The sequence below is a fragment of the Polyodon spathula genome, chromosome 13 (genome assembly GCF_017654505.1).
Source record: "Polyodon spathula isolate WHYD16114869_AA chromosome 13, ASM1765450v1, whole genome shotgun sequence".
NCBI lineage: Eukaryota > Metazoa > Chordata > Actinopteri > Acipenseriformes > Polyodontidae > Polyodon > Polyodon spathula.
This window is the reverse complement of record NC_054546.1, coordinates 23,552,296-23,576,171: the sequence shown is the minus strand read 5'-3', so window position 1 is coordinate 23,576,171 and position 23,876 is coordinate 23,552,296. Positions and strand designations below refer to the sequence as shown.

At 37.6% G+C, this 23,876-nt stretch overlaps 1 protein-coding gene across 1 annotated transcript in view; it reads right to left on the bottom strand.

The window, feature by feature from the left end:
- LOC121326215 (core histone macro-H2A.2) overlaps positions 1 to 23,356 on the bottom strand; it is a 37,276-nt gene extending 13,920 nt beyond the window's left edge. Inside the window, exons 1-6 of the mRNA XM_041269441.1 lie at positions 23,161 to 23,356; positions 9,856 to 10,049; positions 7,238 to 7,344; positions 6,113 to 6,319; positions 687 to 797; positions 216 to 315 (exon numbers count right to left, since the gene is read on the bottom strand). Coding sequence (XP_041125375.1) covers positions 216 to 315; positions 687 to 797; positions 6,113 to 6,319; positions 7,238 to 7,344; positions 9,856 to 10,027 — 697 coding nt within the window. The 5' untranslated portion in view covers positions 10,028 to 10,049; positions 23,161 to 23,356. The remainder of the gene's footprint in view (positions 1 to 215; positions 316 to 686; positions 798 to 6,112; positions 6,320 to 7,237; positions 7,345 to 9,855; positions 10,050 to 23,160) is intronic.
- Between the last annotated feature and the right edge of the window lie 520 nt (positions 23,357 to 23,876).

The window sequence follows — 23,876 nt, the reverse complement described above, 5'->3', positions numbered from 1 at the left end:
GGCATCCCCAAAAGAACCCTTGTTTCTATAATATGTAAAACTCTCCATGGAAATACATCTCCGCAGGGATAGTACGACTGGTCCATAAAGTCTGATGCTATTCCAGATTTCATTGTCAGCTGAAACAGTCTCAAAGAGGCACAAGTGTGACAGATTGAAGCAAACAGTGTAAACCTGCAAGGTCTCAAAACTGCTCCTGTTCAGGTCGCACTCACCCACGTCCTCCTTGAGATCAATGTCTGCATTCGTTGGGTTGATGATCCCCTCCACTTTAATGGATCCAATGTTGTGGATCTCGCTCTGTGTCAGGGACAGCTGATAGAAATAAGACCAACAATGAATACAAACAGCACCTTTTCCCTCTCTCCAGTATTAAGACTATGGTAAAGTGTGACATCTGTATTCTATTAAGTACTGGTACATGTTCCTTCTAAACACTGGGTTTCACAGAAGGCTCTGCCCCCTAGCGAGGTGGGGAGGTTTTCCTGCACAAAACGATTCTTGTTGCATTACCCATGCAACACCATCACTTTCTGTTCATTCGACTATAAAACAAACATAGATTTTCAGTCCTTACGACATCCACGGGGTGAACTCTTCTGCTACTACAGCTAGAAAGCACATCTCAAATGGCAGACTTCTGTCTAGTTTTTTTTGCTCTGAACTGCGGTCATTCAGGCCCTCACCTTCTGCCCCAGGAAGAGGCTCTTTGATGAGAGTACAGTGAAGCCATCGCCAGGCCCATCCTCTGTGGTGGAGCTGGAGGCCCCCTCCTTGTTGTTTTCAGCATGCTTCTCCTGAGAAAAAACAGGGCAGTGATTTAAACCTGGAAAGCAGCAGCACACAATCCCTCCCTCCAGCCACAAGATACAGGCACCCCTCCCTGAACCCACACCCACGGGACATGCATTTGTGCAGTTCAGAGGTGAGAAGACAGGGAGATCTGGGGCACATGGCCTTCCTAAATCTCTATGAACTGATCTGAATGCACAATGTGTCACATTTATCAAGGTCTTTTGACAATAAAATAATTTGCACCATTTAAGATATAGATAGACAGATATAAACAGTTATTTCATGCATTAAATCATACAAAATAGGTTAATGGAGTTGGGTTCATTCATCAGGGTGCAATGATACACAGGTGTGGTACAGTATAAATTGTTACCCAACATTCCAATAAGTACAACGCTACCAGACAAACACACCCTGGTGTGTGTTTGTGCTGTTCCACAGTACAGCAACAGTTTGGAATCTAAATGATGCAACAGATTAAGTTCTCAGTTGAGAACTTTGATTTTATCCAGAAAGCTTTTTTATCCTATTGAAGTTGGATGACGTCTATTAGTGTTGTTTCATTTGTCGGCCAAGTAGTGGATTACAAACAGAAGGACAATCAAGTTACTGAAACAACTGTGATTCATTTTACTAAACAGGATTTCGTTTCCACTCAGCAAGAGATTGTTTGAAATAAAGGAACATGGGGGTTTGTACTTGTATTAAAAGACGCTCATTAACTTTGTTTGTTGGATGTTAGGAATAATATTGTGGCTATAAATTGAATCGGTTAACTAAAGCAGCCTTTGCTTTATCATTGCATAACATTTGTGTTGTGTATATTATTCTGGCTGTACCCAGTGCTGACGATTATGAATAACTACTTAAACTCACAATTTCTGGTTTCATAATAAATAAAATTCAGTACAATGTTGGACGGTTACAGAATTGGCACCCCAGATGGGATGATGTTGGTTGTTCAATTAAAATAAACTATTCAATTAATGCCACATCATTGCATTTTGATGAATTCAGTTAACAGTGATGATTCAGTTGAAACAGAAACCTAAACACAAAATTCCCTGTAACAGAGGGTAGGAAAAGTGGTCTGTCTTTTAGAAGCATTAAAGCTTTAGAAAGAAAATACCAAAAATACAGCTTTGATTCAGCCATCTGTGCTTTTGCAAACAAAGTATGAAATTGCTCAGTTTGGAAAAGGTGCTAATCTTTTTTGCTATTGGAATTCCAGGGGAAACCTGTGTAGCTGATGGGAGAGATCAAGTTAATTTGATATGTTTGAATAAATTGTTGTATTATAAAAAAAGAACTGGCAGATTGAGAGAACGCATCCAACAGAAACTTGAGACTTTGCATTGAGACAGGAGTTGTGTATTAAGATCAATCCAGAAAAGTCAGAACAGGAGATTGTGTCGCATTGATGAAGAAATTGGACAAAAATTCTGGGTTTCAAGGTTTGAACAAAAACGAAAAGTAAAACACAAGTAGGAAGAAGTGTGGGAGGAAATTTAAAAACCTGATGAAAATGTAAAACATATGGGAAGGGTGCATTACAGTTGGCAGACGGTAGGGGAAGTTACCCAATAGGTACAGCGGATTTATAGTACATTGTCTAGGAGGAACGATGGATCGTACGAACTGCAATTATGAAAAAATAACATTTGTATTTTGATTATTACTGATATACAGTTGGATGTTTGAAACAACAGATTTAACCAAGATAAATTCCAGTCTCTCTTTTGCTGATGGTATAGCTGATGTGGGATCATGGTGTTCTAGTGAGTCTTAATGTACAAATCTTTCATTGCTGATCCTTGGACAACACGTGGTCAGACGGTGAGGTTAGATTTTACAAATGACAATCACATGATTGACAATGTTGTCAGTGAATCTGAATTGGATATGAGAGAGAGCTGTTGAATGCTAAGCAGGTGTGTATTGATATAGTGAGGTGCACTAACGTTTTGAAACATCCGATTGATTTGACAGACGATGGTCCTGTACGCAGTAAGAATTACTGGTTGTCAACAAGGAAGCAAGAATTTGTGAATGATCAACTTCAGGAAATGTTAGCAAAGGGCTTTGTAGAATCTTCCTGTTCTCCATGGTCATATCCTGTGGTACCAATTTAAAACAAACAAAAAAAAAAAAAGGATGGACATTTTCATTTTTACATTGATTTTAGGAAGCTTAATGCAAAGACCAGGTCTGATGCATATCCAGTGCCCACCATACAGGAGATTTTAGAATCAATGAGTGCGGCATCTGTGTTCAGCACACTTGATCTTGAGTTCGATCCAGACTGTATGGAAAAAAACTGCTTTTTCCCACATCCCTAGGTTTGTTCCAATTTAAGGTCATGCCATTTGGTTTTATCAATGCAGCTACTTTTCATAAATGACAGAAAGGGTTTTGGTCAAACTGAAGGACAAGATTTTTTTGTGTGCATAGATGATACTATGGTATATTCCAAGACCGTTCAGCACATTTGTTTAAATAAAAATAAAACATTTTTCCAAGATTCTATTAAGTTCTTCGGCCACGTGGTATCAGCACAAGGGATTTACACTGACCCAGATAAACCCAGGCTATGTTGACTATCCTGTTCAGGTTAATGTTCAGTGTTTTTTGGGGGTTGAAGGGTCGGTATCGCTGATTTATTCCTAATTTCTCCACCTTTGCTTATCCTTTAACACAGCAGTTTCCAAAGTGCGGCCAGCAGGCCAAATGCGGCCTCCCAAAGCCCACCGTCAACCAAATTCTGATCATTTACTTTTTTTACATTTTCTGAAAATTTTCTTAAAAAATTGTGCATGTAGTTTGAGGGAGATTAATAGCAATCAAAGTTCATAAAAATTCCCTAACATACATTTTTATGGTCATTATATGTGAACTGTCCCTTTAAAAAAAAAAACCGCCTATAGTGCACAGTAGATTTGCCGTGCTGAAGGAAAAAAAAAAAACAACATGTAACCTCCTAAGAAAAAGCGCTTCTACTTTTCTTAAATTATTATTTTGTCGGCTCCTATCGCTTTCCAGAGAGGAAGATGCTCAAAGACTGTGACATCAAGACATGAAGGTACCATCCAAATAAGGTTAGATTACTTTATGAAGCTGCAGTAGCTAGCTAGAAACGTTACGGTTCAGTATACAGGCACTTTATTAACTTAAGAACAAAACTGTATTCAGCTTCACCTACATTGGGGAAAATGCGCTTTGTACAGTATTGTAGTTTTGGTATTCGAATTGGATCTTTTGTTAGGGAAAGTACTACTGTAGTAACAGTACCCAGCTACAGTTTAAAATTGTTACTGTTACATTTCTTTTTTGTGCAGTGTTTTTGAATAAGACTACAGTTAGACTATAGTACAGTAGCTAGTAGGACCTTATGTAGCAATCGTATGTAACTGCATAAAAAGCGCCAATTAATGGTAGATAATTTATGAATAAATGCTGCACTTTAAATAGAAATGTGTGATTATTTCATTGATTTCAGAAAGAAAAAATTAATAAAAACATCAAGCTGTTTTATTTCTGCACATTTACTACGGAAATAGCTCTAAATGTCCACACCATGGGGCAATTTACATAAGTTGTTTAATTCGAATTTTGCACATCTCAAACTACTTGTATGGTCCCCAGAGATTCGAATTAAGTATTGCTCACTGTACATACGTTCAGCTCTTAGTGAAGTGTTTAGTTGTACAAGTCAAGATGCATTCTGCCTCACTACTGAAGAATAACACAAAAAAAGAGTTTAACTGGTATAGTTTGAAGAGTACCTATTTCGTTATTATTTTCTTTAATTGTTGTGACCAAGACAATGTAAGATGTGACAGCATGATATTGGTGCTCAAACCTAAGCCTGTTGTGGCACCAAGACACAGGAAAAAATACAAATACATTTCAAAGTTGCTAGTGTTGCAATGGTAGTAATATACATTCCCAATTTAAATACAAAAATGTATAGGAAATTAAAGGTATAATTGGGCACATATTTTGGTTTCATGAGCGATACATTTTCTTGTGCGGCCCCCAATCCCATGCAACCTCCGGAAATTGGCCCTCCATCACCAAAACTTTGGGAAACCAGCTTTAACACTAGAACTGCTTCAGTTTATTATCAAATCCGTGAGTGATTGTGAACGGTTCAGCCATTCAGGAAGTCATAGCCTTAATGTGGTAGGCGATGTGTCAGTCTCGGATTGGTGGATATATAAGAACATAAGAAAGTTTACAAACGAGAGGAGGCCATTCGGCCCATCTTGCTCGTTTGATTGTTAGTAGTTTATTGATCCCAAAATCTCATCAAGCAGCTTCTTGAAGGATCCCAGGGTGTCAGCTTCAACAACATTACTGGGGAGTTGATTCCAGACCCTCACAATTCTCTGTGTAAAAAAGTGCCTCCTATTTTCTGTTCTGAATGCCCCTTTGTCTAAACTCCATTTGTGACCCCTGGTCCTTGTTTCTTTTTTCAGACTATGTGAATATGATTGGCCGCACCACAAAAACAGGGCGTGACTGAGGGTACTTAGGGGAAGTGGCCCAGTAATCTGTTCCTTTGGTTGGTTACTGAAAGGACCCGTGGGAAAATGGATGTAATTAATTAAAAAAAAATTTAAAAAACTGTTTCTGTTTGTTCTTGATAGACGGCGAACACAATCCGGGAGCTGTTGCTGAAGGCCAGCACCCAACCTAGACTTCACCGCACTCATGTTCACTAATAAATTGTACTTCAGCACTTGATTGTTGGTGTTCTGTGTTCGTTTACTATTTCGGGACTGAACCCTGTGGTTATTTCACTGAACAATACACATTGTTCTGTACTGCCAGTCCGCCTTTATTATTGATGTTGTCAAGTGACATTTGGATTATAAATTCATTATCATTATTTGTTTGTCGTTGTACTGAGCACTGCATCACCTATACACTACTTACCACTTTACCATAAGGAGACATCCAACTTATTTTCCAACTTATTTTCCTTGTACTCCTATTGTAAGTGCACCAACACACTCCAGGATGTTTGAATATTTGGGCTGTTTAACAAGTTAATAAGATGCATAGCAATGTCTCAAACTTATGGAAGTGTGTGGATATTGGTCCATATTTGAGCAACCTGGAGGATGTTATTGCTTTCACTGACACCTAAACACACAAAATATAAATAAATTATAATATATATATATATATATATATATATATATATATATATATATATATATATATATATATATATATATATATAAAATAAACACACAGTGAAGTATAATAAACTCTTTTTTGAACACAGAGGAACAGATCCGTCGGTACACACCCTCGTTTTCCTGGCCGATTTGCTCTTGCCCAGCTTCTTGACGACAGGTTTCTTGGTGTTCTTGACAGCTGATGCCTTCCTTGCCTTCTTCTCGGGCGGGGAGGACTGCGTGTCCACTTTGCCCCGGGCGCCCCGCTTCTTAGCTAGCAGCTCAGGGTGGATTCGGGGAAGGACCCCACCGCTGGCTATGGTGACCCCTCGCAGCAGCTAGAGGAGGACAAGGTATGAGCTGTAACCTACAGATCACACCACACACAACACTGTGTGAAATAATCAACCTGCAGATCACATCACTGTGTGAAATAATCAACCTGCAGCTCACATCATTGTGAGAAATAATCAATGTGCAGCTCACTTCACTGTGTGAAATAATCAACCTGCAGCTCACATCACTGTGTGAAATAATCAACCTGCATCTCACATCATGCACAGCACTGTATGAAACATCCAACCTACAGATCACATTATGCACAGCACTATGTGAAACATCAAAATCTCACTAACTGTCTCTTCCTGGGGTTAACCACAGTGCAGCTCTGCTTGCGTCTGTTAGGACACACCTGGACAGAGAGGCAGCGTGGTACAGCGTTATGTTGGTTTTAATTTACTCATAACTTAGAGATAGGAGTTTCACTTTGGTAAGTGTGGATATTAAAAGATTTAATAAAATTTAAATAAAACATGGATGTGTAAACCTTTTAATTGACAATCGCATCTTTTGAGGCTGGAAAAACAAAAAACATGCCAACAGGTGGGTAGCTGTGACTTAGTGCTTTTAGTCACGATATGATGCAGGGGGTAAATGAAATATCTCAATTCACAGGCACACCATGCATCTCTACTCCTCTAATATTCAGAGCATAGCCCCTTGAAAGTACTGTGTGTGCTCCCTGACCGACACCAAGGCTACCAAAGATAAAGCAAAGGGACTGGGTAGAGGCTAAATTTACTGAGATTTTACTTGCACAAAATTTGCACCAAATTGCAACAATTAACAGGCCGTCCAAGATGCTATGATTATCTGTGAAACCAGCTGAAAACTCTAAACCAAGTTCGACAGGCAGTATGTTGTCGATACCTTTGGACCCCAGGCTCACCTCCCAGCCAGCAGGGTTCTGATCTCACCTGGTTGAGCTCCTCGTCATTCGCCACGGCCAGCAGGATGTGGCGCGGGGTGATCCTGCCTTTCTTATTGTCCCTCGCTGCGTTGCCTGCCAACTCCAGGATTTCAGCTGCAACAGAAGACAGCCACACAGGGAGGAGTCAGATTTCAGCTGCAACAAGGAGATTCACAGAGATCATTCTTCGCAGATTCTGTGCAGAATCTGACCAATGATCTTCTAAGAATGATCTCTGTGAACGCACCCATTGGCTAAATTGGTCATATTCTGCACAGAATCTGTGCAGAATGATCTGTGAATGCACCCAGAGATTTCAGCTGCAACACAAGACACCCACACAGGGAGGAGTCAGAGATTTCAGCTGCAACAGATCCTCCACTAGGAGATAAAATCCAACCAACTCACTATTAGTGGGTGTGCAGGAGGGGCCAGTAATCTACAGCAGTTCTGCAGCATATTAAAAAGACCCAACTCAATTAGTCAAAGAATGAACTGCCCGTCCCTGGCTAAATGTCTCTCTACCAGCAGAGCACCAGCACAGAACCTCCAGGGACCTGCCCCTCTGTATGAATAATGTACCAAGTGCAATCTAATACCCAGCACAGAGACTTATAGGGCAGAACTGCTGCAACTTTAATTACCAGCGCTTATGCTTATATTGTCACAGTGAATAATGTTTGTGAAACAAACGTCACAGTACAGTACGTTATTTTGCCATAAAGTGAGTTAGGTACACCAGCCCTGCTTACAAGGAATTTCTACTTTCCAGGTCTCCCATATATTATATTCAAGACCAAACTGTTTCTGTGCTTTATTGTAAACTCTTCTCAGAATAAAGATCTCTATCTTATAGCCCATTGCGACAAAGAGCTCAAATAAAATAATAATTATATTTCGACGCTGTGCTGTGTGCCTACTCTACCTACATTGTGAATATTTTACCACTCTCCATAACCAGGTGTGAATGAATGTGTATATGCAGAGGTAGAGAAGAAGCAACTAGAATTAGTTTTGTCTGTGTTCAAGCAGCTCTAAAAGGCTGCAATTGTGGTTGTTGAATGGGAAATACATTAATACAGTGAATTTGAATGTTCTGGTTTAATGATTTGTCAACACCACTTCTCACTCTCTCTCAAGTACCCCAGGGTTTCTGTTTCCACTTTTTAAATCTGTGGTGCTTTCCAGTGCACTCAATAGAAACACAGTTTACAGGCAGCTTTGGAGACTATAAATGAGTAGTGGGCAAACATTTGAATATACAAGCAAAACACTGCCTGAGATGAATTAAGGGGCAAAAATGACCATGTCCTTATTTGTATAAATAACAGAATGTATTAAATCACTGTATCAAATTATATATATATATATATACACACACACTCGAGACCTTTTTTAACTCTTGTGACGTTTTTAATTATCAGATGCTACGGTTTCTATATTTATAGGTACGTGTTTGGGTAAAATGAACATTTTTGTTTTATTCTATAAACTACCGACAACATTTCACCCAAATTCGAAATAAAAATAGTCATTTAGAGCATTTATTTGCAGAAAATGACAACTGGTCAAAATAACAGGACTCGAATAATGCAAAGAAAATAAGTTCATATTCATTTTTAAACAACACAATACTAAAGGTTTTAACTTAGGAAGAGTTCAGAAATCAATATTTGGTGGAATAACCCTGATTTTCAAGCACAGCTTTCATGCGTCTTGGCATGCTCTTCACCAGTCTTTCACATTGATGTTGTGTGACTTTATGCCACTCCTGGCGCAAAAATTCAAGCAGCTCGGCTTTGTTTGATGGCTTGTGACCATCCATCTTCCTCTTAATCACATTCCAGAGGTTTTCAATGGGGTTCAGGTCTGGAGATTGGGCTGGCCATGACAGGGCCTTGATCTGGTGGTCCTCCATCCACACCTTGATTGACCTGGCTGTGTGGCATGGAGCATTGTCCTGCTGGAAAAAACCAATCCTCAGAGTTGAGGAACATTGTCAGAGCAGAAGGAAGCAAGTTTTCTTCCAGGACAACCTTGTACTTGGCTTGATTCATGCCAAAGCTGCCCGATTCCAGCCTTGCTGAAGCACCCCCAGATCATTAGCACCTGTTTGGTATAATTGTTTAATCATACACCTGACTATATGCCTACAAAATCCCTGACTTTGTGCAAGTGTACCTAGAAGAATTGATGCTGTTTTGAAGGCAAAAGGGTGGTCACATCAAATATGAATTTGTTGTAGATTTTTCTTCTGTTCACTCACTTTGCATTTAGTTAATTGATAAATATAATCTATTAACATGTCTATTTTTGAAAGCATTATTACTTTACAGCATTTTTTCACACCTGCCTAAAACTTCTGCACAGTAGTGTGTGTGTGTGTGTGTATATATATATCCTGCAAAGGAAACCAAGGCATCAAATGACGTTTGAATTAAATCAAATTCATTCTACTGTGTTTCTCTCCCCTTTTTTTTTTTTTTTAAACTTTAATATTGTATGAATTATACTTTTGTTTTACAGACAATTCAAAATAAAAGCATTTGGAAGACTAGCCCTGTTCACCCCAGCAGTGCTTGCAATGGTGTGTTACCCCAGAGTCCCCAGGGTGCAGGTGCCTACCTGCCAGGTACTCGATCACTGCTGCCATGTAGACGGGAGCACCCATGCCGATGCGGTACTTGTGTGTCCCCCGCCGCAGGTACCTCATCATCCTGCCCACAGGGAAGATGACCCCGGCCCGCCCAGACCGAGACTGCTTGGTGCTTTTCTTCTTTCCCCCTCGGGCTGACATCCTTCTTAACTCTGGGTGTCTCCTTTTGGACAAGAACAAGACTTTTGCTCAGGATCAGGCTCTCTCTCGGCTGGACAGGGACACAGGGACACTTCACAAACATTTTAAATACAACACTGACATTTCATGAATGAGCGAACAGTCTTGCTAACCTGACGCAGTTGATATTGTCAGACAAAGCTGTGAGTGCTGACTGGAATCTCTAAAGTACGAAAATAATCCATGTCTAGTCTTTGCTTTATGCTTGTCATACTCTTAAATTTCATTCAAATTCATCAGTAAACATTTGTTGGAAAATTCAAAACAAAACACTAAACTTTTTTGTAACTTGTTTGCCTTCCCCCCCTCCCCCACTTTAAAATCATCTGCACTGCACTGGTCACAGTTTGCAGTAATATTTGTGTCCTGCCTGGAAATGTCATTTCTACAACAGCTATTAGCGTGAACGCTTACAAGAGTGGCTCTGAATACAGGCAGTTACTGGGGTCCAGATTAGCACATATCTGCCGCACATTTAGAATCTACTGTCAACATAGAAAACCTGGTTGGGAATTCAATTCTAAAATTATGAAATAAAAGGAGCTGAAGCTGCTTTTCCTCTGTATTTGGAAAGCCGAATACTGACTGAACAACCCAGGAAAAGATATTAATGTTAAAGATTAAGTTTGCTATTTCCACCACAATGTACTAATAGATCTTCCTGTTTGCTGGGGAGAGGAGTTGCTGTAATGGCTGTGCACAGTTCAAGTGGGCTACACTGGCACTTAGCAGCAGAGTGCACTGCTCAATAATTTGACAATTACACTACATTAGTTTCCCATTTCCCCACTCCCCAAATCAGTATGCAAAGCTAAAAACTCAGGGTGATTGGTTAGTGCTGTGTGTCAGGAAGACATACAGCTTTGAATTACTAACATATCAGGCATGGTTTGGGAATTCTAGGGGTGGGAATAAATGATGCGCTTTCATTGGCCCATCTCAGCAGCAGACTTCCTGCTCCTCAACTCATCTGTGCTACTGTGCCTCTGTGACAGAAAAATAATGAGTTCTGTTGATAACTCTCCCTCCCGACCTGTTAGTGCACTAAAGAACGGGAGAAGTATCTAGAAGGGCTGGCCTGACAGTTAGTTTCCGGGACCGGGAAGTCGGTCAGCCTGAAAAGAAACGAGACTCTGTTGTAAGACCGTAATGACCTGAAAGGGTCAGCACTTTCAACACTACCTGTGTTTGCACTCACCCAGGACTGGTGACCGTGTGTTTGTTTTTGTTCGGGACTGTGCCCTGTTTTCGTTATCCCCGCGCTTCACACATTGTTGTGTATTGCCAGGGATTTATTATTTTACCGTCACCAGACCTGGATTATAAATAAACACTTTTTCACTGGATTACCGTTGTCTGCCTGTCACTCCTGCACTGCATCACCTCTACACCTGTTCCCCTTCACCAGCCACTTTGCCACAGGCCCCCAATATATATATATATATATATATATATATATATATATATATATATATATATATATATATATATATATAATATATTTATATATATATAATAAAATACCGAATTGAAATACATTAAAACAACTCCTATATGTTTTACTGCAGTATGGATGTTGTGCAATGAAGCAGTTGCTTACGGAAGGCCAAAACTGGGAAAGTTTTACTATTTTAACATTTCTGATCAGGACTAAAAAAATCTGGGCTGAAAACTGTGACAGAGTTTTCCAGAGACACCTGGTAACTAAATTGGCACACTCAGCAAATCTATATTTACACCATAGAAAACTCCTCTCTCCCACTGTATCTTCCAAATTCCTTATTCTTGATGTTATCCTTTAGGTGATTGGCTATTGTAATTACACTGTGAATACGAAGTCATTACAAGCGACTAATGACTAGCATGACTAGGTACCACTGTAAAATGGCCAGCCCTGACATAAAAAAAATGCATTTATTTAAAATATACTATTTTATATATTATTGGAAGGCCATTACAGTCAAAAAAACTGGTTTCAAATAGTTAGTACATGTTCTAATTTGACTTTAGTACGTGTTGGAATTCTAATTATTACATGTACTAATTTGGCCAGTCAGATCACTGAAAATTAAATGAGAACCAATAATTAAAAAAAAAAATGTAGTATGTATAACAAACTATCCAATTAAAAGTAGTGCTGGGACGAAGACAGGATTCTCATGTTCGGATATTCACTTACAATTTAAATATCCGTTTGTTTTTCAAAAAGTGACAAAGCCATTATATTGCTCTGAACGCAGACAGAGACAGCATAGCAGCAGTTGTAGGGGACGTGGCCGTGGCCCTGTGTATGTGCCTTTATTTTACAGCAAGACCTTACAATATGTAACACGTTAAAACAGAAAAATATCCCAGGAGTAAAGAATAAGTTGTGCAGGACTTATTTTACATCAGTGAATTAACTACAAAACAAAGGATGCCAAATAGAAGTTCAAATTTAAAACAGTTTTGTTTATTCCCGAAATAAACAGTATATAAAGTTGACAACGCTTTTTTCATTTTTTCATTCCTTGCCATTGCCGTTTCTTCACAGTAAACAGTAGACACGTTTTCATAAAGTAATAACATGAGGTTTACTTGTCCCTTTTTGTACCTGAACAAGCAAACAAAAGCTGAAATTGAACTTTAATCAGTTCAGATAAAACAAAAAACGTGGATGGCATTGTATGGCATTGTAAAGTGAAGGGGAGGGGGGACGACGACACTGTTTTGGTTCTCGTTTATTACATTCCACATAAAGTCCCAACAAAATATACAGAATATATACAGTCTATATAAAAATAACTACACAACATTTTCAGGAAGTTTGGTAGCGTTTAACACTAGAACCGCCGGATTTTCAAACTACCAAGAACTACCACGCGGGTCACTTTGATCCATACATTTTTAAAATGCTTTGTTATGAAAATGAAAGACATACTATCAGATACAACTGAAAAGTTTTATTCATGAAGATCATATCTAACATTTGCATCGCAAAAACACTATTTAAATGGAAAGTTTAATTTCTTTTTAAAATGAGTGCATATACTAACTACAAAAAAAATATAACAAAATATTAATTTCAAAAGAAACCGTTATGTACATATACCTCTGTAATGGTGTAAAAGTGTATATGTACACACAAAACTATAAAACCGAAATCATTGTTTCTAATACGCCACAAAAAGAAACTATAACATTACATCCGGTATGGCGGCTGCACTGTACTCTATGGAGGAGTGTACTTGTCTGCCAGCTGACTGTGCCTGCATCCAGGAGCTGTGTTGTAAACACAGACGCAGTTCCATAGAATATTATTGTGTAAACACTTGTAAACTGTTACATACAAATCTGTAAAACCAATTTTTTTTTTCTAAAAGTAATATAAAAAAGAATATATAACATACGTTTCATATTACGCACACAGTGTCTATAGAAAGTCTTCACCCCCTTTCAAAATGTTCACCTTTTGTTGCCTGGAATTAAAATGCATTAAAAAAAGTTTTTTTTTTTTTATTCTTCATTTATTTACACATCCTACCTTAAAACTTCCAAGTGAAAACAATATTCTAGAAATTTGTAAAAAATTAATTAAAAATAAAAACTGAAATAGCTTGGTTGGATAAGTGTCCACCCCCTTGTAACAGCAATCCTAAATTAGCTCAGGTGTAACCAATCACCTTCAAAATTACACACCAAGTTAAGTGACCTCCACCTGTTTAAGTTATAGTGAATCACATGATTTCAGGATAAATTGAGCAGTTCCTGTAGGTTCCCTCTGCTGGGTAGTGCACTTCAAAGCAAGGACACAACCATGAGCACCAAGGAGCTTTCTAAAGAACTCTGGGACAAAGTTGTTGAAAGGCACAGATCAGAAGATGGGTATAAAAAATATATCAAAGGCCCTGAATATCCCTTGGAGCACAGTCAAGACAATTATTAAGAAGTGGAAGGTGTATGGCACCACCAAGACCCAGCCTAGATCAGGCCGCCCCTCCAAACTGGATGACCGAGAAAGAAGGAGACTGATCAGAGAGGCTACCAAGAGGCCACTGGCAATGGAGTAGATAAGGAACAAAATGGTAAATGTCCTTGAGTGGCCCAGTCAGAGCCTCGACCTAAATCCAATCGAAAATTTGTGGCATGACTTAAAGATTACTGTCCACTAATGCTCCCCAAGGAATTTGACAGAGCTTAAACAGTTTTGTAAAGAAGAATGGTCAAATATTGCCAAATCTAGGTGTGCAAAGTTGGTAGAGACAGAATCACAGGTGTAATTGCTGCCAAAAGTGCTTCCACCAGGTATTAACTCCCAGGGGGTGGAGACTTATCCAATTATGATCTTTCCATTTTGTATTTAATATATGAAACTTTTTTCCCCTTAACAGTATGGAGTATGGTGTGTAGATAAGTGGAAAAAAAAATCCATTTAAAGTGCATGAAACTCTGAGGCACTGACACAACAAAATGTGAAAAAAGTTCAAGGGGGTGTAGACTTTCTATAGGCACTGAAAGTTGTTAGCCTGCGTGTCATTTGAGTTTGCTGTATGCATCCGAGTGCAGCTTCCCGCATTCCAATTAAAATGACTACTTTCAAGATCCTTCTGATATATTCCACTTGCATTTGTGGAACAAAACGAAGGATTGTTGTCTCCCAGGTACATTGAAAAATAAGCAATTAGGCTTTCACTGAGTTGGCATCTTGACAAATCCACAATCATAGCAATCTCTGTCTCGTAATAAGTCTACAAACAAAGGCTTGAAATAAAAAACGTGTGCTAGGAGGAGGTGTGTCTTGTTTGCTGCAGTTACAGAAACATAGAATATGTTACGTTATACTAAAAAAAGACATGTACTCTAATGCATGGGTCACATTGACCCATGTGGCGTTTCTAGGTAGAACTGTTTGTAACTATAATTTTTGCGATTCTGGCTATCAAACGCCATCAGGATATTGAATTCATATATTTAGGAAAAGTTAAAAATGGACACACGATTTACAATGGAAGAGTAATTAACATTTTAAATGCAAAATGGGTCAAACTGACCCGCATGGCAGTTCTAGTTTTAAGTGAGGCATTTCAGAACGACGTGCTTGCCTTTTTTCTGTCCAATGAGATTTTGAGCACGTGCATAATCTGGTTCGTTTACTTTTTGCTGTCAAAAACTTTTAAATAGAGGCTCAAGAGTCTGCTGGTGATTGTTTTTTTTTTTTTTATAGCCTTAGAAATAATTTTAATTCAGTGATAACCCCACTGTAACTAAAATGCAGGGCTTAAATATTTCCACACCTTGACTTCACCTTGAGGCTGTTCTGTAGTGAAAACAATGCAAAACACAACTTCACTATCTATTATTAACATTTATTTTCACGGCAATTACTACAAGCGAAAATATTTACGTACAGTATATGGAGAGCAGCATAACAGGAGCGCCACATCTGTATCTGTATGTCTGTCCTTCCTTTCCCTGGTTGTTGCTAGTACTTTGCGTGTTTGTGCGCGTTCATGCATGCATGTATCACGTGCAACTATAAACGAGTTAACTGCTGTGTAAACTTGACGCAATGTATTTGCTGTTTCTGTGATTGAAATAAGTCACTACAATCGGCAGACCTGAAACAAGATATCGGTTTGGTTGCCTGAGTGTACAAGCTTAACTAGTTTGAAACATTATAATGAATTGAAGTACTTGACTGAATGGACTGAGAAACAATTTAGAACACAGTCGTTTCAATAGTCGCCACCTGTGTTTAAGAATTTGTCGTGACGTCACACCTTATTTTCCTAAATTGCCACAGTTTCGTCCCCCCAATTGTACAGTAGAGATCGGCGCCCATGCTCAGGATTAATAAATAACAGAAAACGTAGTTTAACCCTTTGCTGCCGACATGCTGTAATTTCATAACTTTTGTTACGATGACAAAACACATCATATCTCAGCTGTCCAACCAGCAAACTTGTTTTTTTCTTTTGTTTTTTTTTTTAAGCGTGGGTCACAACCATGACTAGGGGACATGTCACGATACCCTTGGTTTATGGCTAATATTTTGATTTGATTACGGCGCCATAACAACACAGCAGATTGGAATTTCTGTATCTCTGGTTTTACAATTCCAGGAGTGATAATCTACATATCATCTAAACGGTAAGTACTTGGGCTAAATAGCCATATTGTTGGTTGTTTTTTGTCACCGTGTCTGTGTGTGTGCGTGCTTGCTGTGCAGGGCTAACTTTTATAACTGTAGACAACAGTACCTACAATACCAACATCACAAAAAAAAAAAAAAAAAAACCTCTTACTGTTAGTTTCACATACATGTTCTTACTTAACTATGCATTTATTTAACTTAATTTTTTTTTTTTTATTCTGTGTAAAAAATATTTTTATTATTATTATTGGTTTAGTTTTTATTTTCACTTTGTGTATGTAGCCTATGTAAAGAACAAAGACATTATTTAGCTGTAGTCATTATTATTTAGCCATGTATTTTATTATTAGTTTACTGTGTGTGTAAAGAACAGACATTTAACTGTAATCATTACTATTATTATTTAGCTAAGTACTGTATTTTATTAGTTTACTTTTACTTTGTGTGTGTGTGTAAAGAATAGTCATTATAATTACTATTATTATTAGTTCACTTTTTTTCTGTTTGTGAAAAGAATGAAGACTATTATTATTTGGTATTTATTTTAATGTTTTATGTGGGTGTGTTAAGCCAGAAAATGGATGGAGAGGAGGAGGCCACTGACTGACGAGGAGATGGAGGGCATGGACGCCATGGAGGAGGATCTCCCTGATGAAGAGCTGCTGGATGAAGAGGAGGAGAATGATCTGAAGGAGCCCCACCCCAGCCCAACTGCAAGGTAGTTTTGAAAATAAGTAAATACAGCACAATAGGGAAGGTTTCTTTTTTTTTTTTGTCTCCCTGCCTCCCAAATAAAATTCTTACAGGGCAATAATGTTTCCAGTCTCACTTTTTGGCAAGTCTTAGCCCTGGTCTGCCTTTTCCACTTCGGGGGTTTATTTTTGAAACACTATGCATTTTAAAACCTTATCTAGCAGTGCACCTGTAAAATATTTTAATTCTGATTTCAGATTGACAAATTGTGAAGCTATAATATGCTCTGTTTTTTATATGCAGTAATACTTTGAAAGTGGTTGAAATTGACAATTTTTAAAAGTATTTTTAATTTTATTTTTCATATTTCGATAATTTTTTGGGAGGTATAGCTCTTATGAAAAAAATTACATCACTGGAAAGATCTACTTAATGCCTTTCTGTAGGTGTATTGGGTTTTAATTTCTGATAAGGTTCCAAAACTACAAGTGCTTAAAACATAAAGTGTTCATACTTCTGACTAAAATATGGTAATTCCACATAGGCAGCATAGGGTTCAGGTAGGCCTACATGTACACTTGTTTAATGCAGTTCTAATGTTATTAAAAGTTTTGATAGATAATAAAGCGTGCTGAAATAGGCCAGATACAAACCTCTTGTTGTATGTTAACATGTTTTGTTATATTAATGTACAATTGAGATTTAAATTATTTTTGATAATGATACTTATTGCTTTTACTGTTCCTTTTTAAAATAGGGGCAGTGCCACGCTTGGGCCTGAGGGGCCTGGGCCCACCCATTTTGCTCATGGGCCCATCCAGTTATGGAGCGATTGACAATTAAAAACATTTCATTCCAAACCGTATCAGAATGTAATCCACTGCGGCAAGTCTGGCTCATCCTTGTTGTCCAAAAATATATATCCATCCCACCCACCCCAGTACCATTGTCATGGTTATTGAAAATAAAGATTGGTGATTGGACGGCCGAGATATGAGATCTTACATCTTTAATACTATAGTATCAAAATTACAGCACGCCGACAGCATACATTCAGGAACTTTTCTTTCATGACAAGTAAGCAAAAAGCTTGTGCAGCTGCTGTTTAGTTATTCTTTACATTTGCAATTAGCTATCTAATTACCTACAAAGGGCAGCAGTGTGTAGTAGTGGTTAGGGCTCTACACTCCTAACTGGACGGTCAAGGGACACTGCCGTTGTACCCTTGAGCAAGGTACTTTAACTTGATTATTTCAGAAAAAACCCAACTGTATAAATGGGTAATTGTTCATAAAAAAAAATAAATGTGATATCTTGTAACAATTGTAAGTCGCTCTGGATAAGGGCATCTGCTAAGAAATATAATACAGAATGTTTAGCCAACTTTGCAGTAAACCGGAGCCATATTTGTGTCTTACACATTAGCCAAGTTCCGACAAATTTTATAAAAAGAAAACGAACCAAGGAATCAACAAATGTGCCAGTAATGCAAGTACCTACATTTAATTTTATCAACTTAGTTGACTGATGCAGCTGAGATGAACTCTATGTTATGTTCAACTCATGCCTCTATTCCTGTTTTTGTTCCCATATAACTGACACTTTTCTAAAGCTCAAAGGGAAGTATTAACATTCACTTTTAGTCAATGTACAAGAGCTTTTTAAATGTAAGCTCACTTTGGAAATCGAATACACATTTGAGAGCTTTTGTCAGTCATTTTCTTTGTGTGGTAGTGTCTTGTAGCTCGCTAACGTTACAGAATTTGTGCTGCTATGCCTGTTGGTGGTAAATCGGATTTCCGACTGTCAAAATGTGAGTGTTAGTTCTTGGAGAATATGGTGCTATTTCTGACAGTATAGTGTCCTCAGTACACATATTAGTAATTACGTCATTATGTTTACGTCATTAAGTCATAAACGGCCCGCCCGTGAAAATTTGGGGGCCAGTCAGGAATTAAATCCTGCAGCCGCTACTGTTTTAAAAACATTTTTGAAGTTTGTATTACTATTGTGCTATAAGCGTAGTCTGCACACCTGGGTTTTGATATCTACAAGGCTGTCTTTTAAACTTATTATTTTTATTATTATTAACAATGGTAGATCTAATTCCGTTTTTAAATACAAATGTGTACTTCTGTACTTTTCCAACGTTTTACATACCGTCTTGCAAGACTAGCAATAATTTTGCTTTATACTTATTATTTATTTGTTACAAAACAAAACTGTTACTTAGTTCCCACTGACACACAACCTTTTAACAAAGTTACTGGAATGTTTAAATTGAGTTACATTGTTGTTACAAGGTTGTGTTAGCAGCTTCTCTATCACCTGAAGCATGTGAAACTAGCTACATAAACGCCGGTAGATTAGCGCACTGCTAGGATACACACTTCAAACATTAAGCGTTGGATAAGACAAATCAGAAGTAGGCCAAGTATTCACTTTTTTTTTTATTTAAAAATTAAGGCATGTTTTGGGGGTTTTTTTGGCCATATTAAATCTATCAATTACCTTTTGTTTCAAAGCATGTTGCGTTTGGATTATATGACAATATTGTAGAAAAAGAAGTTGAATTTAGAACGATAGTTAGATTAGTCAGGGCTTGTGAGATTAATTCAAATGCTTTGCTTTTGGACATAATATGTAAACAGTACTCAACAACCATAGTTCAGAAATGACTTCTGTTAAAATATAGTATTTTTTGTTATTATTACAATGTTAACCTGATGTGGACGCACGTATATTCTTCAATTGTTAAACTGACGTCCTTTGTACTTCTTTTTTTATAATCTGAAGTGTTCTAATTTGAATGCAAGTCGTTCTTCTTGTTTAACTATTATGCACAACAATGCGTTTAGTTATTAGATCTAAAATAACTAACATTTGTTTATTTTGAAAAATAAAACGTCAATGCATTAATTATGGTTCATAAATGTCTATACGATAATTGTATACGAAATTAGGATGCCGACTGCACCTCTACGTGCCGGGTCTGCTGGCAAATACTGTAAATAAACGGCAGATGCGTTTAATTTAAGTTTTACGGTAAGCATATAACAGTCTGACATGTTGCATTTTTCTACTATGATGCTCATAATGCATCAACAATTCGCTAGTGTGTTCTACTATTGTAACAAAACTGACTTGCATAAAGATGGAAAAACATTGGTGAAAAGGCACAGATGTCGTTGTCCATCAAATCAACAGTACGAAGGTAATTCTTGAAATCATGACTTAAAGGATGTCTTGCAGTAAGAATACCTCTTAAGAAAGGGGAACAAGACAAACGCTAAAATATGCATAACACAAATTGGACTATGGAACAATGGTCAAAGGTGCTCTGAACTCTAGATGGGCGACAACAACACCTGTGCCTTCTGCTAGTTCTGTTGTCAATTCAATGCTTGTCTTCTTTCTATTCCTTAAGATAATATCTTCGGGTCTTCCAGTCCTGGATTTGTCAATTACAGATGACGTCTCTCTGTACTTTGTGAGTATGCTTCGGATATCACACCTTGAACATAGAGTGATTTTCACTCAGTGTTTTTCCATCTTTATGCAAGTCAAGGTTGTTATAATAAACTCTAGTGGAGGCTTTGAGAAAATTGTTGATGCTCATAATGCACCAGAGTAGCAAAAAGGCAACATGTCTTTCTATGATCACATTGCCTGCTAACCAAAACTGTGCCATAGCCTTTATGTTTTCACATATTGCCGCTGTACTTTATGCATCCACGGCAGGTCAAACATCGTAAAAAAAACAAACAATTGTGCTTCCCTGCCAGCAATTACACTCGCAAACATTTTTTTGTGACGCAACCTCCTCCATTGAAATGCGACTGTCGCATCAGGCAGGGTGTTCCGGGCTTAATTCTTGATTTTTTTAAAGTGTATTTTACATCTGAAATTAAAAAGATATTATCCCGAAGGCGATTAGCTACTCTTGTAATTACGCTTGCAGGCCTGTACAATGACCAGCCCCCTACATACGTACTACTGAAAAATGACCAGCCTCTGAATAGAAAATGCATAATTAACTTAATTAGAACTAATAGTTTTATTGTTTTTTATGCATTTTGATTGGTTGAAATCAATACACGTCCTAAATATCTGAAACACGTTTTCGTCCCAGAAGGCCTTCCATATTCAGTTAAATCAGTATGTGTACTAAATATCTGCGTTTTTGACCAGGCTGGCCTTCCACAGTCATCCACTTTTGACAGGTGGTTTACAGGGTGTTTGAGAGGCACTTATTGTACAAGCAAGTCAGCGATTTGCTAGTTTAACAAAAAAAACAGCACAAGTACTTTTTGTTCTTTATATTTGAATTGTGATGTTATTTTTCTAACTATTGAAACCCAAAGTTAGTTCAGCATGCACAGTAAATCAAAGATGCACTTCTGGTTAAATGAGCAGATTTTTGTGCATTTTTAATGGCTTGCTTTATATATGTTAAAACTTGTCACTCAGATTGACCAATTGTCATAAAATATACCTTTGGCATGCATTTAAAAAACAAACAAACAAAAAAAAAAAAAACACAACGTTAAAACGTATAAACGTGTATGTCTGCTCGGAAAACTTTGAGAAACACTGACCTACAGTTCCAAACCTGCCAGGAGGCATAATTTGGCACAGCACCGATAGTTAATTCTGATACAGTTGTTTCAACGCTAACCCCGTATCACATCTATTGTGGCACTTAACACCAAACAAAACAGAAGTAACATTCTGTTATCAATAGATATGTACTGCGAATAAAGCACGGCATGTATGTAACATACGCTAGTGTTACGATGTGTACTTGGCACATAAGCATACACGTGAAGGAAGTAAGCTTTCCAATTACAGTAAAGACTGCAGCTCTGGAAAGTGCTGCCTGTGTTTTTAAGGCAAGGCCTAGAGAAAAAATGGAGGTCGTCTTTGCCCTGAGTAATTGAAACGAAATAGTACAAATAATATTTTAACCGCAGCGAGCTTTTAACAACAAATTAAAATACACTATTAAATGGTAAATAAATAAATACATAATTTAGTTTAAATACTAAATAAAAGTATTAACTGGTATAATTTATTAAAAAAACAAATTTTCCCTCTCAAAAAAAAAAAAATACTAAGTTACCCTACATTTCAGTTTAAAGTATACAAAGAAAAAGAATATACGCGTTGTTTGTTTTTATAAAAATTTGTTTAGAAGAATATAATTATTTATCTTAGAAGATATAGATATATATATATATATATATATATATACATATATATATATATATCACACACACACACACACACACACACACACACACATACACACACACCATAAAACATTTATATTATTTTTACTAATGTTTATTTGGGGGCCACAAAGGCAAAGTAGCACAGATGAGTTGCAGTGCAGTAAGTCTGCTGCTGAGATGCGTGTGTAAAATGTACACAAGATGAAGCATTTTTAAAGTTATAAAATAAATCCCATTAAAAACACTGTCTTCTCTGAAATGACAAAAGAAAGGTGATAGGTGTTCTTCTAAAATCGCAAAAGAAAAAAACACTAATTACCAGGCCAGAATCTCCAAATATAGTGCGGGCTGTGTAGTTTCCCGTTATATATATTATATATACACATATACACACACACACACAGTCGCTGAATTCCCGTCTACTCCCGTGTTCTTATATGAATAAAACAACTCTTCTCAGGAACACAATAACTTAAAAGGTGCATACGAAAAACACTCGAAGGCCAGCCACTGGAGCCACGCGAAACAAAGCAGCTTAAATGATTAGAATTGAATGGAGATGTTTTGTTTAGCTTTTTACGTTAAAGTACAATTAGTTTTAAAAATAAAAAAACAAACTATACAACATGGCTAAACCCTTCTTCACTTGCTCTCGAAAACACCAAAAGCGGTGAATAATCACAGTAGGAAGTGAAACCCCACATCTCCTCCATGCCCCAAACCTAAAGAACACCACCACTCAGTGAAACTTAAAAGCAAAAATCCAATAGGAACCACGCAATGATGTGTTTCAAATCTACAACCCCTGAAAAGCAAGGTACATTGTATCGCGCTCCTAACAAAAGCGTTTTTACGACTGTACCCCATTTTCCCCCGTCCTAGACTAGCCTGCCGCTTTGAACACCCTTTTGTTTTCAACCAATTTAACGTGCTAATACTAGTACCTCCACCATCCTAGACACGGGAAGTTGATTTCAGAGACGCGATGTGTAGCCGAAACTACTTACCATTTTTCGATAATTTCAGATGTTTACCTTTTTATTTCCTCTATCGGGTCATGCGCGGTCCCAGCTTTCCCTTTATAACCGATGTGCTTGTTTCGGGCAGTGGTATGTCCTTGTAATCTTTATTTTTTAAAAAAAGAAAAAAAAAACTAAATCGAGGACATAGTCAACACAGTCAGCGTCCGTCTCTACTGATGCTGGTTGTGAGGGGTGGAAAAAAAAAAAAAAAAAAAAAAAAACTGTAGTCGAAAAAAACTAAACCGCCCCTAGGAGGGGGCAAGGGAAAACGAGGCAGAAATAAAAAGGAACAATGAAGGAGAAAAGGAAGGCTGTCATACGGTCATTTCAATCCGTTATATCATTCCGACTTCCCGTGATGAATAAAAAAATAGAAAATAAAAAATAAACTCGCAAAGCTCAAACATGTGCAGGTGTGTAAGAAAGCCAGCCAACGATAAAGTGTGGAGATTCCTTCCAAGCACACCTTCCTCCCTGGCCTCTCGACCTCTAACACTCAATAACAACAACATTTATTTGTTTATTTAAATTGACTTGACTTTGTATTTCCTCGATATTTGAAGTAAACATATACATATTTTTAAACTAGCTAGAAATGTCAATGTTAGTAAAACTCAGAAAACATTACAAAGAGCTCTTCATGAAGCGCTTTTCATGTCCTGCAAGGTATCTTGAACACCACTATTACACGTATATATAGTCAAAGTCGCTTGGGATAAAAGTGTCTG